The sequence below is a fragment of the Rissa tridactyla genome, chromosome 3 (assembly GCF_028500815.1).
Source record: "Rissa tridactyla isolate bRisTri1 chromosome 3, bRisTri1.patW.cur.20221130, whole genome shotgun sequence".
NCBI lineage: Eukaryota > Metazoa > Chordata > Aves > Charadriiformes > Laridae > Rissa > Rissa tridactyla.
The window spans coordinates 64,261,493-64,275,789 of record NC_071468.1 but is presented as its reverse complement, the minus strand read 5'-3'; the positions used below and the strand labels follow the sequence as shown (position 1 = coordinate 64,275,789).

The 14,297-nt window shown below is 35.1% G+C and overlaps 1 protein-coding gene across 10 annotated transcripts in view; it reads right to left on the bottom strand.

Annotated features, from left to right (window-relative positions):
* Positions 1–14,297, bottom strand: part of AHI1 (Abelson helper integration site 1) — a 94,564-nt gene that overhangs the window by 65,485 nt on the left and 14,782 nt on the right. For all 10 annotated transcript variants that reach the window (XR_008465363.1, XR_008465362.1, XM_054194961.1 and 7 more), the window contains exons 7-14: positions 13,704–13,896; positions 12,113–12,208; positions 10,432–10,617; positions 8,053–8,205; positions 5,782–5,914; positions 4,699–4,822; positions 1,699–1,928; positions 199–302 (exon numbers count right to left, since the gene is read on the bottom strand). Coding sequence is in view for 8 of the 10 variants with exons in the window: in XM_054194961.1 (XP_054050936.1) it covers positions 199–302; positions 1,699–1,928; positions 4,699–4,822; positions 5,782–5,914; positions 8,053–8,205; positions 10,432–10,617; positions 12,113–12,208; positions 13,704–13,896 (1,219 nt within the window). In the remaining 2 variants the exon portion in view is untranslated. The remainder of the gene's footprint in view (positions 1–198; positions 303–1,698; positions 1,929–4,698; positions 4,823–5,781; positions 5,915–8,052; positions 8,206–10,431; positions 10,618–12,112; positions 12,209–13,703; positions 13,897–14,297) is intronic.

The following is a 14,297-nucleotide window of genomic DNA, read 5'->3' as shown; positions in this document are numbered from 1 at the left end:
TATAAAAAATGGAAGTTGCAAAATGATTAAAAAATTTTGTCAGTGAATTACAGCATGTTCTATCAGCTCTTTCGTACTGTTATTTAAAGCAAACACACCTTTTCAGTTAAACAAAAGTTAATGTATAAGATGTATAAATGACTAGATTTGGAACAGTTCACATAAAAATTACAATGCTAGTTTAAGAAACCTGTATACCTTATTAACCCTCCAGTGTTGAAACATGTGTTGAGAACTTCCTTTGACAGGTGTATCCCAAACTATTATCAGTCCTGAACTATCTCCTGAGAACATGTGGAGCCCTGTGAAATAATAACGTCTTATAAGTAGAATACCACCACAAAGAACAAATATAGACAAGGGTGTATGAACAAGAAACTTTTTTCCTATTATTTTTGTGAATAGGCTAGCACAAATTCTTGCCTCTCTTTCACTCATACTCCATAACATAAGTTGATGCAATAGATTTGGATTCAGCACATAAGTCATGTACTGGCGTGCTGAATATTCATGTTTTTTTTTTTTTTTTTCATTTTTTCTTATATTCTAGAACCAGCAAAAAATGAGCTTTTATGGCTGACTGAACTTCACACGATAGCCCAATGCTTACCTATACAGTCACTGAGAGCATCTTGAACAAGAACAAATATTGTTTTCCAACAGTTGTTCTTAAATTAAGCACAAATACTTACTCTTTATAAAAACACAACTCTTTCCTCTTTATAGTACCTACTCCTGTGAATACCTCAAAAAAGGAACCACCTAATTACTAACGATGTAACTAATACCAGAAAAAGTCAAACACTTCCAAGTATCTTATTCATTCACCCACCTTCAATTCTTCCCACTCTCCACTAGTGCATGTCAGTACATCTCTCTCACTCACTTTCAGCTGTTCACCTACCAGTTAACATTATTCACAGTGGTCAAATCTCTGTCCTTTTCTCTCAGTTTTTCCCAAACTCTGTCGATGTTGAAAAGCTCATCACCTTCCCACTTCTTCAGCCTAGCATTAAACTTTTCACAATATAACTACTGCTACCTCATTTTTTTTATCTTTATATAGAGTTGATAAGTTTGAATGACAATATGGTGGAGCTGTCTTTGCTACTGTTCTGATCATGCAATCTCCTGTTCTGATGTTCTGTTCTGTGAGTTCTCTAGAAGCCGGTTTCAGATTTCCTGCTTCTGCTTTTAAGTTAGCTCATAATTCATCCCCCTACTTCTTTAGCCAAACCTGACTTTTTTCCAATTTACCTCTCTACACAAACTGCTAGACTTTTCACCTGCATCCTGATCCATTTGTCTCCTCTGAACAGTAGCATCTGTGCTTTATATTCTGCTAAGTTTTGCTGCAGTATGTACAAAACGATAGCTAACTAACAATTACTAGTTACAGAAACAATGAAAACTAAACTATGACCAAAATTTTTCCAGTCGACACTGCCTGATCACTACACATTTGTTTGCCTGTCCTTTCTACACTTACCTTTTCTGATTACTCTCAATTTGTATCAGAGATTGTGTCCCTTTGTGTTCGTCCAAATAAGGCATCACACTAACATATTAACTGCAAACACAGCTACAACTATTCTATTATAGCATTTCACATTGCCTCTATGAAATAAAGCACACTAGTAACACTCAAGCTGGTCTTCAACTGAAGACTATTTGAAAAAAGTAACACTAAATACATACCTTCTGCATCAAAACAAAGCGTGTTGATGAAACTTTTGTGACCATCAAGCTCCTGTAGCAGCTGCCCATGGATTTCTTTCACATTTGCATTCCAGATTCTAATCACTGAGTCGTAACATCCTGTCACGACCAAGGAGTCAGCAATTGGGTGGTACTTTGCAGTGTAAACAAACGAAGGATGAGGGAAAACTCTCACTGCAGATGCCGCCTCAATTTCTATTTTCCACATTCTAAAATGAAAGCATGTTAGGATATCTACTGTAGAAAGCAATCACACACACAGGTATAACTGATGCCATATTTTGTGCTAGTGGTTTTAGAGGCAAATGCTTGAAACACTTAACGCCACCTGTTTATCCTACCACTTTATTTCACCTATATTTAATCCCTTAATATGGTACTTTCTAACAAGAATTAAGATACATTTACTACTTTACATAGTACTCTGTCTTCAAAGTAAATTCATGACTAATTACTCATTTAGTGGATATTTTGCACATTTAAAAACACGCATAAAGAATTCCATAGAATGGATCCAGTTTCCTTTTTTCAGGAGTGATAAACAAATTGTTAAGACCTTGTGGGGTATCACCCGTTTAAAAAAAAAAAAAACAAAACACAAAACAGTCAGAACAAAAAAACCACAAAGGAACACCTAGGACCTCTAAATATAAATAAAACCCCAGAAAGTTTTAAAAGAACAATTACCTACCACACAGTGATTGTGATCTCAAGGATGTTTTCTTCACATAAATTCAGTTCTTACTATTCATCTATTTCCTATCCTTCACCACCCATAGCTGTAAGATCAGATTTTGCTTAGGATGTGTTTTTCGTTTGATGCTAATATACTTTATTATTGAGCCTTCCCCAAAGATGAGTACATAAAGAATGGAATGATACCTGGATCATGAAATACATGTGGGTAGCACATTTCAGAGAGCGGTCAGTTACAATATGGAATTTAGTTGTTTGAGTGCCACCCTTCCAGGTGGGGTCACTACTTCCGGTGGCTACTGAAGAATTGTAAGCTTACTCTGAGGTGTGTTCATTACAAAATTGCAATCCCTTAGTGTATAGCGATTAATGTGCAAAGGTAACAAGGAGTCATAGAATCGCCTAGGTTGGAAGGGACCTTTCAGATCATCAAGCCCAACCATCAACCTAACTCTGAGAAAAACCATCACTAAACCATATCTCTAAGCACTATGCCTACCCGTCTTTTAAATACCTCCAGGGATGGTGCCTCAACCGCTTCCCTGGGCAGCCTGTTCCAATGCTTAATAACCCTTTCGGTGTAAGAATTTTCCTTAATATCCAGTCTAAACCTCCCCTGGTGCAACTTGAGGCCATTTCCTCTTGTCATATTGCCTATTACTTGGGAGAAGAGATCGACCGCCACCTCTCTACAACCTCCTTTCAGGTAGTTGTAGAGAGCGATAAGGTCTCCCCTCAGCCTCCTTTTCTCCAGGCTAAACAACCCCAGCTCCCTCAGCTGCTCCTCATAAGACTTGTGCTACAGACCCCTCACCAGCTTCATTGACCTTCCCTAGACCTGCACCAGCACCTCAATCTTTTAGAATGGTTTTGCTCTAACAACATAAAGGTTAATTTATTGCTCACAAATAATGCTCACAAAGCTTGGGAAGGCTCAAGGATAACATACAAAACACTATATAAAGAAGGATTCACATTAGTTCCTACATTTCCCTTCAAGTTGCCTTAGAACACAGTCTGAGATATAACCCAGGTCATAAACTGATGACAACTTCAAAGCAATGGGGTGCCTTTTGGTCCTCATCCTTCAGTTCTACCATGTTTCAATGGCAAAATGCTCCCGATATGAAAGGGATAAAGAAGAAACTCCTTGCCTAAACTGAGACTTTTTAAGGAGCTTAAGGCAATGGCCAATAAATACAGGAACTAACAACTTGTACAGTGACTACGCATAGTACACAGAAAAGGAGACAGACCACTACAGTTTCAACTTGCTGCCACAAATTCAAGAACTGAGGAACAGCTGGGCCTTCTTACAGGTAGCATAAATGACTGAAATTGATATTTACTTCAATATAAAAAAAATTATTTAATCTGCTTCCAAATAAAAAGCAAAAACATGGGACAAGCTGTTAAAATATTTTTTCCTACATATAAGCAAAAAAAAAAAAAGAAAACAGTTCCACACATACAATATATCATTTAACAATTCTTCTGGCATTTTAATTATGCAACTGCCTGTAGCATTACTGAGTTGCATAACAGAAACAAGAGATAGGGATCTGAAGAGCTAAAAAAAAAAAAAGCCCTATGAAAACCCATGAAGTTGCTCGTAATAAAATTACGCCGTGTCACAACCATACTTTCATGTTTTTCTACAGTTTTGAGGGTTCTGCTTTTAAACCTCAAACAGATTAGTATTTTAACATTAACACTGCGTTGAAGTACACTTTTAAATTGTAGAGGAAAATGCGTACACTTTCAGTCTCAGAAATAATACTACCAAATTACATTTACAGCAATTTAAGTTGAATTATTTAAACGTGTACAAAAAAAATTAAAGTTACATATATATGTACAGTGCAGCCAATTTATACATGTTACTTGAATCTTAAATTTTCAGTTTCCTGCCTCATGTTCAAATTTGCAAACTTAATACTGCATTCATAATACCACAGTTTCTCCAAGGATAGAATACTGCAACTGTCTCAGTGACTTTTGGAAATACAAAGTCTTTTTTTTTTTTTCTGCACTGTAGATTTAGACATTACAGCTGGAAAGCTTGGAAAAGCTGTCATCTCAAATACATATATATTAGAATCTAATATAGTAAATATAGTGTAAGTGATTAACTCCATAATATTTTTTATAATATTATAGCGTGTCACACTGCACTAAAATCTTTAATTAAAACATTATAGCACATCTTTTAGTAAGAAATGAAACTCGACCACTTTCTTTTATGCTTGATGCTATCTGCCAGAACAACTTCATCATACTGACCTGACAGTGCCATCAGAGGATGCAGTAAGAAGGTATTGATCGTCTTTTGACCAACAAAGATCATACACTATGTTAAGGTGACCATAAAATTCTCTCAGAAACTGTCCAGAAGGAATTTCATACACTAGTGAAGTCGAAATGGAAAAATAAAATTTTTTTAAGTATTTACAATCAATAATATGCAATTATTGTGCAAAGTTTAGTCTAATCTTGGGCCAAGTTTCTGCTAGCAAAAGTCAACTAATTTTCTTTATCATTTTCAGAGAACAAGATCAAATAGTTGCTAGATATGCATAGACAGTAAGCATATACTTCCATCTAGTGGTTCATGGATGTCACAAGTGTCTTAACCCTTAAGAAACAGCCTACTTGCTTTTAATTATTAGAACCAGATTAGGAATTTTGTTTTTTAATTTGTTTTGACAGCTAACCAACCAATATTTAAACCAGATTAACACAGAGATCATTTTCTGGGGCTGTGTAATAAGAGAATCTAGATTTACTGTTCATTGCATTTAAAAAATTTACTTTGTGCACACTTGAAATACTATTCTCTCTAAATCTCAAAATTCTTACATAGGGTTTAAGAACTATGCAGTTAAGGCTACTGTGAAGAAGCAGCTCCAAGTTTGAGTAATAAGGAAGATTTATAGTTCCAACCAAACTAGACCATAGAAGACAGCAGACTCCAGCAGTCAGTCTGGAGATGACAGCATTCCAAGTATCTAATTTTCATGACAGGTTATGAGAAAAACGTACACAAAAAGCATGTGGTGGAAGGCTGGAGAAGCTATTTCACTTAGAACCTTATTATCAGAAAATATGTTCCTTTTGCAAACTGTTTTAGTAGTTCCATTAGACCTCTGCACCAAAATAGTGTGATTTCATACCAAACTGTATATAGATTACCACGTATGAAAAGCAAATTCCAGCCCTATTAACACAGAAAGAGCATTTTCCTCAATGCTCTTTCATGCACAGAACAATTTACAAAACACAATTTAGAAATACAACTTTTGCCCTTTAATTTCAAACTATGTGAGTTATATGACAAAAACCCAACAAAACAAGTTTTTAACTTACAAAGAATGGGATAGCCATTCCTTCCTGCACATGCTGCTGCCAGTGTTTTCCCATCATGAGAGAAACAAATACAGAGACAGCCCATATCTCCACCTCGCAGTGAAAACAGATGCTTGTTCGGTATGCGGCAAACCTAGCTTTTCAGGTAAGAATTGGGATTTCACAGTTATGAATATTAACTACTCAATGCTTAAAACACATTCTTAGTTCTTGTCATGCATAAGTTTTTAAAAGCTACTAACATCTTAAGGGAATTTAACAAAAAGTTCAACCTTATAAACAGAGGCAGTTCTGCTGCATAACTTAGGCCACATCTAGTTTGTATATTCGTTTCTGCCTCATTATTACAGACAACTAGTTTTAAACACCTAAGAAAATTTAAATTTGAAATAATTTCCTTAATCTTAAGAAGTGCTTAATGATGACTATCATCAATAATATAAGCTGTAGAGTTAGACTGTAAGTCAAGATTGTTTAAGGAGTCCAAGCACAACTTTTTGTAACTTAATGATTGCAGTGTGAACTCAGAAGACTAACTACAGACAATCAAAGCTTTGGTCTACCAAATCACCTTTAGCATTCCTCATCTGTATTTCAATTCTTGATTTTTTTAAAAACATAACTGGAGATGAAACATTTCAAAGAATTGCACAGGTATTATAGTCCCCCTTCCTCTCTCCCAAAATATTTCCTCTTTTTCAGGCAAGGGCTTTTTCTTCAGAACTAAATGCAAAGTTTAAGGGTAACTAAAATATCCAGAGTAGTTATGTGATTATTTAACCTAAACCTGATTTACCTTTACGAATGAAAAATGAGCATAAACAGATTCATATGCATTTAAAAGTATAAAAATAGATCTACTTATGAAATAATTGAATATACACTGTTTACTTCAGAATAAAGGTAAACATATCTTCTTAGAAACTATATTGGGGGTTGGAACAAGGTGATCTTTAAGGTCCCTTCCAACCCAAACCAATCCATTCTATATACGCAGTTAAGCCTTCTTCTGCTTATTAACCTCTCTCTAAAATAAAACATTACAATGTTGAATCAATAATTCAAACAGCTCAAAAGAAACTTCTTTTATTTACAGGTCATGTAGTTACAATTCACATCTAAAACTAATTTCATATTTAATTAATATATCAAATATTTCATAATTCTATGGAATATTCTTTGGCAAATAGACATGCCACATAATGCTAACCTTACTGAAACTTTTGCACAAGACAGCACATCACAAAATACTTCATCGTTGCTACTAAAGTTCTTCAATATGGATATAGACTAGTCTAAGAATAAATGAGCTGCCACATTTTATTTGATGATGGTAGGCAAACATTCTTAGGATCATATTTCTCTTGGTTTTTATTACAGAGTTTTTTTCAGAATGGCAACTTTCTGAAAAGTAATGAAAATTAACATAAATACACCGTTTAGGTATACTTCCATTCTTTATAAGAAAATTTCCATTGTAAAAACAGTCTTGTCTATTCTTTCCTATTTTATTATTAGCAAACATTACTGGGAAATAAAATTAAGTCTGTGTGTATTTAAGTGTTCTTTTTGAAAGTATCTGTGTAAAGGACTACAGTCTGGCACCAAAAAAAAAAAAAAAATCAACATTCTTTGCTAACAAATCTTTTATTATTCAAATTTTTATAGAACCATGAGCTGACACAAACACCAATCTACAGAAAAATATGAAATCATTGCAGGGACATTCTATATGTAGTTGCAAAAACATTCCCTTTTTATGATTGCTAATTTCCATTAGATACAGTGATCTAGAAGTTAGGATGAAGGTGGCAAGAACCTTCTTAATAAGGTTCTTTAATGAAAGTTCCTTTGTAATTCTGTTATACTGTGAAAAAAAAAAAAAAAAGACTTCAACTGAGGGAAGAAGAAAAAAGAAAAAAAAAAAATCAAACAAGAAAATATATTTCCAATCAAGCTGAAATCTGAGAACTGGTTTCCTGTCTTATTTCCACTACTTGAATAGCCCTATTCTTTCAAATTCCTAGAGAATTCTGGAGATAAAAATACCTGACTCTTCTGGGAAAAAATTATTAAATCACCTACATTTGGTAAGAACCTAAGTATCCTCTATTATTTCTGAGAGTTCCCTATGTTTTGTATTTTGTGTACTATTTAATTTGCTTTAATGAATGACTTGCTTCATAATACTTATGTAATAAAAATAAAGTTATAAAAAGATAGTATGTCTTTACATTATTTTTCTTTAATAAGCAAATAAAAACACTTCACTTGTCCAGGCAATCTTGTCCATTTAATTGGCTCCTTTTTCTCCTCTGGAATAGGTTCACATGTTTTCTTAGATCCCTCGCTCTGGAGCTCACACAGTGCTGCACTACTTTGTTCCTGCTGAACAGCTATCATAGAGCGGAAAGAAGGAGCAACCTTAAGGCAAATGAAACTAAGTATCAGAAAAAAACATTTTTATAATTAACAGTGTAATACCTGAAAAGATTAAAAGGTATTTTTCAAACGTATTGCATTTTTACATCTGAAAAACAGAGATTGGAAAAAAGTTGAATACATGAAAACTACATAGCAAAAATTTAATTTAAAGTAGCCAGCAAGTCCAAGAGTAACTTGAGCTTCCAAAGTTGCGTCAATCAGACAGTATAAAAGATTTTTCAAATAATTGATACCTTTCTATTTTTATTAACTATCCGGGTCAGTGAAAATTATTAATACTCTACTACCTGGTGAAGGTGGTGTATAAAATAAAGCATTCCAGCATGCAAATAGTTGCAGTGACATTAACCTACCACCTTCAGATCAAAATACTGCTTCGGCAATAAAACCTATTCATGGTACCAAAAGATATTACCAGCACTGTGTACTGAACAAACTGCTCAAGTGCCGCAAAGAAAAAAGGAGGACTGACCACATTTGTGATTTTAATTGTAGATAAAGCATATACACTTTCCAAACTTCTCTAAGTACACTTACTGAACCTTACATGTTACACCACGGTTGAACACACAGGAAGCCTTAATACCGTGAAGCAGCCTAGCAGCCCCATGGCTGAGGGGCACAGAGGCCGTTAAGCAGAAGCTGCATTTCTGATTGATTTCACTAAAACAAGTCTCTTCAGAAACACAGCTGAATACCAGGAAAATATTACTGTTTTCTTCCAGGCTGACAGCTGCTAGGTATCCACTTCAGGGTGAATAACCGTCTAGATTCCTGTAACTAAAAAGGGAGGTTGGACACCTACCACGCAAGTAGAAAGCAATTTAGCAGCTTAAATCAGTTGTCCACACATAGATGTCTACTTCCTCACCCTGTTTTATCCAAGGCATATATTTTCATATCTACCAGCCCGTGCCGGAGGTATGGGAGATCTGAGCCCTTCTGGAGAATCATAGAACCACCTAGGTTGGAAGGGACCTTTCAGATCATCTAGGCCAACCATCAACCTAACTCTGACAAAAACCACCACTAAACCCTATCTCTAAGCACTATGTCTATGTGTCTTTAAATACCTCCAGGGGACAAGGCAGGATCTATAGCAGATCTTAAATGGAAGCAGAAATCTATGCATAGAAAACTGTATCATGTTATGGCTTTTATCTGGAGCTCAATCCTAGCCTTGGCAAATCTGGCATTTATCAGAACAAGAAAGAAAGAAATAATATCAGTAGTCAATGGATTCAAGTCAAGCACAGCTCGGAAAGATATGCAAATTCATCACATCACTTGAGCTTCACAGAAGACTGTAAAATAGGGACAGCTATAAACCAGTGACAGCACCTAAACATACCAGGAAAACATTCAGACCATGGAGAAGACAGGCTCAGAACACTTCCAGAAAGATGAAGCACAGCTGCTCAAACAAAGCACACAGAATTCCTAACAACCTCAGCAGCTGACTGAGCAAGAGATCTGCAGATGTCATTCCAGTATACAGATTAGAAAAACGTCCCCAAAACATATGAACTAATCCCACAGAATAGCTTGTTTTTCGACCACATCTCACCAGGCTTCCACAGATCACCCTTGATTGTATGAACAGAAAGCAGAAGACACTTATGACAACTGCAAATACATATGGAAAATTAGGTACTAGAACAATATTGTACTGACACTGTAGAACAATAAATGCTGTATTTATCTTGAATGCACATCTCTGCACACACCAATGGAAGCCTGTCTTTAAAGGAGTTTTCATTTGAGAAAAAGTAAGACTCATCATAGCTTGAAGGTGCAGGGAATCAGAGTTAAGTGACTTACATCTTCTCTCATTTATAGAATTTACACACCTTTGTGAGTCCAGTGACTTAAAATGGCATTTCTCCTAATGAGAAGGAATATCAATCTTCAAGAAAGCATCCTGAAAGTTTTCTGACTGTCAATGGCAAAATATGCAAAGTTGCAGATGGGAAAGTACGCCTATTTTTCAAAGATAGGTATGAAGGGCTGAGTTTGGAACACATATCTTAAGATGCAAAGTTCTTATTATAGCTAGTTATATGCTAGCTATTTTATATACTGTACGTACAGCTTTTATAAACATGCATACAAACACACACACTCACACACTCTAGCTGGTTACTACTTCCTACAGAAAAGTCTGCATATTTGTAAATATATTTATATATTAAATATTTAACTTACATGATCTGGCAGTTTTATGCCTCTTATGGTTACATATAAAGTTGATGGGTAACGATTTCTAGGACATTTTGCCCACCAGTCATAAACCTCAACAACATTCAAATGTGACTTCGTCCTTGGAGGTGGGTAATATAATTGCAGACGGAGTTTTCCATCAATGTTTCGAACTCCATTTGCACCTACAAGCTGGAGCGGTGATTGAAAAGAGGAAAAAAAAAATTATTACATTAACATAAAAGTCATTGATTATTTCTAATATCTCAAACAACTACAGTATAAACTCTGAAATTTCCCATTGGGGAAATATACCATCCCCAAAAGTGGTAATAAAGTAAGCACGTCTTAAACACCCCCAGGATCAAATCACCAAGATTGAAGCTTAGATGGCAGCCTAGTTTTAAAACGTGCTTCATATGCACAACAGTAATATCCTGTATGTGGGAAGACCTCTGCAGTACCCATCCCTCCCCCCCTTTTTTTTTTTTTTAAATTACTGCTTGCTGGAATCACCAGAATCTCAAAGGACTGTCAGTCCACAAAAAGCCTCTTCCAAATCTGTCCCCTTTGAACCCCGCAGCAAAGGCCATTGGTAAGACTTTGACTCAGAACAGAAGATACAACAAAGCAGTAACCTTTCCAACTTAGAAGAAATAAGAGTTCTCTCTATTGAACTAAAGAACAAGTGTACCTACTGCCATTAACACTAACCACTGTTTATCAGGACATTTCTACTTTGACTGATACGGATGAAAGGATAATGCAGACGGATGCAGTAGGAATGAAGAACAGGTCATAATTTTATTTGTATCTATAAGTTGGAAATTCATCCTTCCCTTTGTTCACAAGTAGGCTGTACTGAACGCCTGGATGCACAGTCCCCACAGCTATACACCCAGACACAAGATACCGGACCTCTTATTCCAGTAGATTCATCTTTGGCAGAGCTGAGAAGAGACTCTGCATGTAATGATATGGAGGTCCCTCTCCCTTCCTCTAAACTTGCAGTCCATTATCTTCTCCTGTATTTCTCACGTTGTAGGTTGCACAATGACTGTCAAGATCTACCTTCCACAAGAGTAGGTGTAAATGAACAATCCTCAGGCAAATTAAAGCTTGTCAGCTCTCAAAGGCCAAATTGGCACATTCAAGTCTCTCCTAAAAGGGTAAAAAGGTATATGACATGCTAGCTAAATTCCCTGTATGTCATTGCTGCAGCATTTCAAACTCTGGAATTAAAAACGACAGGCATTTTATAGTTAGGCTAGAGAGTCTTGTCAAAGACTGGTCAACTGAAAATGCCACTAGAATGCAGAATAGCTGAGGTACACAAATCAGTGGATTTGTCATTTTCTTTGCAGAGACAATCTCATGAACACACAGAAAACCCTTAAAGAAAACCTCCTTCTGTACTATATGAACAAAAAAAAAAAAAAAAAAGCTTTTTTACACATTGTATACTTCCTTGAAAAATACATATTCTTTACTGTCAAGCTTGTTACTGTGAATTTTATGGGGTAAAGGAAGAGGGAAAGGAGAGAAGAGCCAAGCAAGAATTTGTTTTTCCATCTCTGTTGCCTGGAAATATTAAAAATACTTTCACACTTTGTGCGGTTAGCGTCTTCTAGATAATTGAATAGAAAGATTTATAAATTTTGTTTCTTCATTTAAATATTTACAATACCTTTAGAAATGCCCAACAAATTTTTCGGAAACCACATTCCTGAATTTGTACATCAGAGTTGGCTCTCACTTCATCCATACTTAGAAAATCAAGGATCTGAAAGTATTGATAGGAATATAAATATATTTCTCACGAATATATACTTCACGATAATTAAAAAACACATTGAAAACATGCTAGATGCGATTCACTAGATCAAGACTTCAGTTTTAAGCCATTACAAAACAAGTACTTCTTTCACATAAACAATTAGAAATAACAGATCCCTATACATTTACCTGATGACTATTTATGACCTGCTTTAAAATAGAACATAAGTCTGGTCTTAAAAAAACCTCTTCTTGCTTTCCTTCTGCCTTAATAAATGTGTTCATGTGTAATTTTCATAAATCCTATATAGCTAGGGAATCATATAGATCACAAATATGACAGCCAAAACTAGCTGTATGTTAATCTAGCTGGAAAATGGCAGTCAAAAAGCAAGTTTTCCTTTCCTAGCTTTGTCACTTATGTCGTAGAATCAATCATAGAATGGTTTGGGTTGGAAGGGACCTACAAAGATCATCTAGTACAACGCCCCTGCCATGGGAACGACATCAGGTTGCTCAAAGCCCTCTCCAATGTGACTTTGAACACTTCCAATGATGTCCATGTGTCTCTTCATTTTTCTGGTCAGTGACTTTTGGAGATTTACCTGGCATACAAAAAAATTGGAATCATGGTTTCTTCAAATTGTTATTTCATAAACCACACTGAAGTCAAACAGCATGATTCCAGTATAGTCATACTTCTGGTCACAACACCAACATGATTTCCATGAAGAAGCTTTACATATAAATGTAATTAATTTTGTGTTAAGCAACTAAGGACTCTACAAATGTGTTCGTTATGAGTATCACAGAACATAAAGAAACGTATGGTGATATTGTATATACAATCTATTTGAAATACAAAAAACAAGGAATGAAAAAATATTTATTGTATTAGGTTCCCGTTTTCAGCTTAATACTACCGAGTCTCTCTTTACAAATATTGAAATACTTAAGCTTAAAGTCACGTTGAATATATACCTTACAATTTTTCCTTTAAACATAGTTGTACTGGAGGAAGAATTAATAATTACTGTGTGAAGAATGGGAGAGGAGAAGTAGATGTCTAAAACATCAAGGGAAAAGAGTTGTTGCTACAAAGTAGGCAAACTCCATCTTTGAATTTCTGGTACTTGAGCTTCTTTTCAGATTTCAAGAATGTAAAAAAGGAAAAAGTGATACCCTACCTACATGGTGCCACCCCTCCTGATCTGGAACAATCTTACCAGCCTTTCACAGAAGTTTGACAGTTGATTCAATAAAAAAGCTTTGTCCTCTTTACTACTATCAAAACAGGGTTTTTTTTTTTTTTTGCTATGAAAAACGTTTTGCAGTCACCAATAACACTTTTTGCTATCTCCACTTAATTCTGTATCTTAAGGCTATGCTATTAACCCAATATAACTGAAATAAAACACCTGAATCAGTTAAATATATACTGCAGAAGAAATAAATAGAAAATCATAACGTGCATAAATTTGATGTAAAATATTTAACCTTACCTCAAAAAACAGGATTACGCAAGGGCTTTCTTCAGTATTTTGAATAAAATAACTAAAACGCTCATTAAATATGACTTGCTCTTCCCACTCCGGAACTGTTGATTTAGACTGTCTGAAGTCATATGGTTTTGTCATAATAGGAAGAATGTGCTCTATTTGCTCTTGTTCATAATAAGATGAAACTTTCCTCTTGCTGTTTGAAAATTTCCAAAAAATTACAATTGTTATAGCACCTTAAAAAAACCAGTATTTTCAACTACTGAAAGCAAAGAAAGATACAAGATACCATTTGTTTTATGTTAGAAAAAAAAGTTCTAAAACCACCCAGAATTTAAGACAATTCCCAATGTATATAGTAATGCTACAGGCTGAAGTTCAAAATCCTAACAATCATGTTACTCTTACCAAATTTATGCATAATGATCATGGTGGAGCCTACTGCTTAAGCACTGTTAAAATTTGGTTTTCAGGAAAATTATGCATAATGACAGTGGAAACAAGTAACTGAAGCAATTAGAAATATGAAGAACTAAGCTTAATTTCAGGATTTTAAAAGGTCTTTTATAAAACAGAAAAGACAGATGGTATTTATGC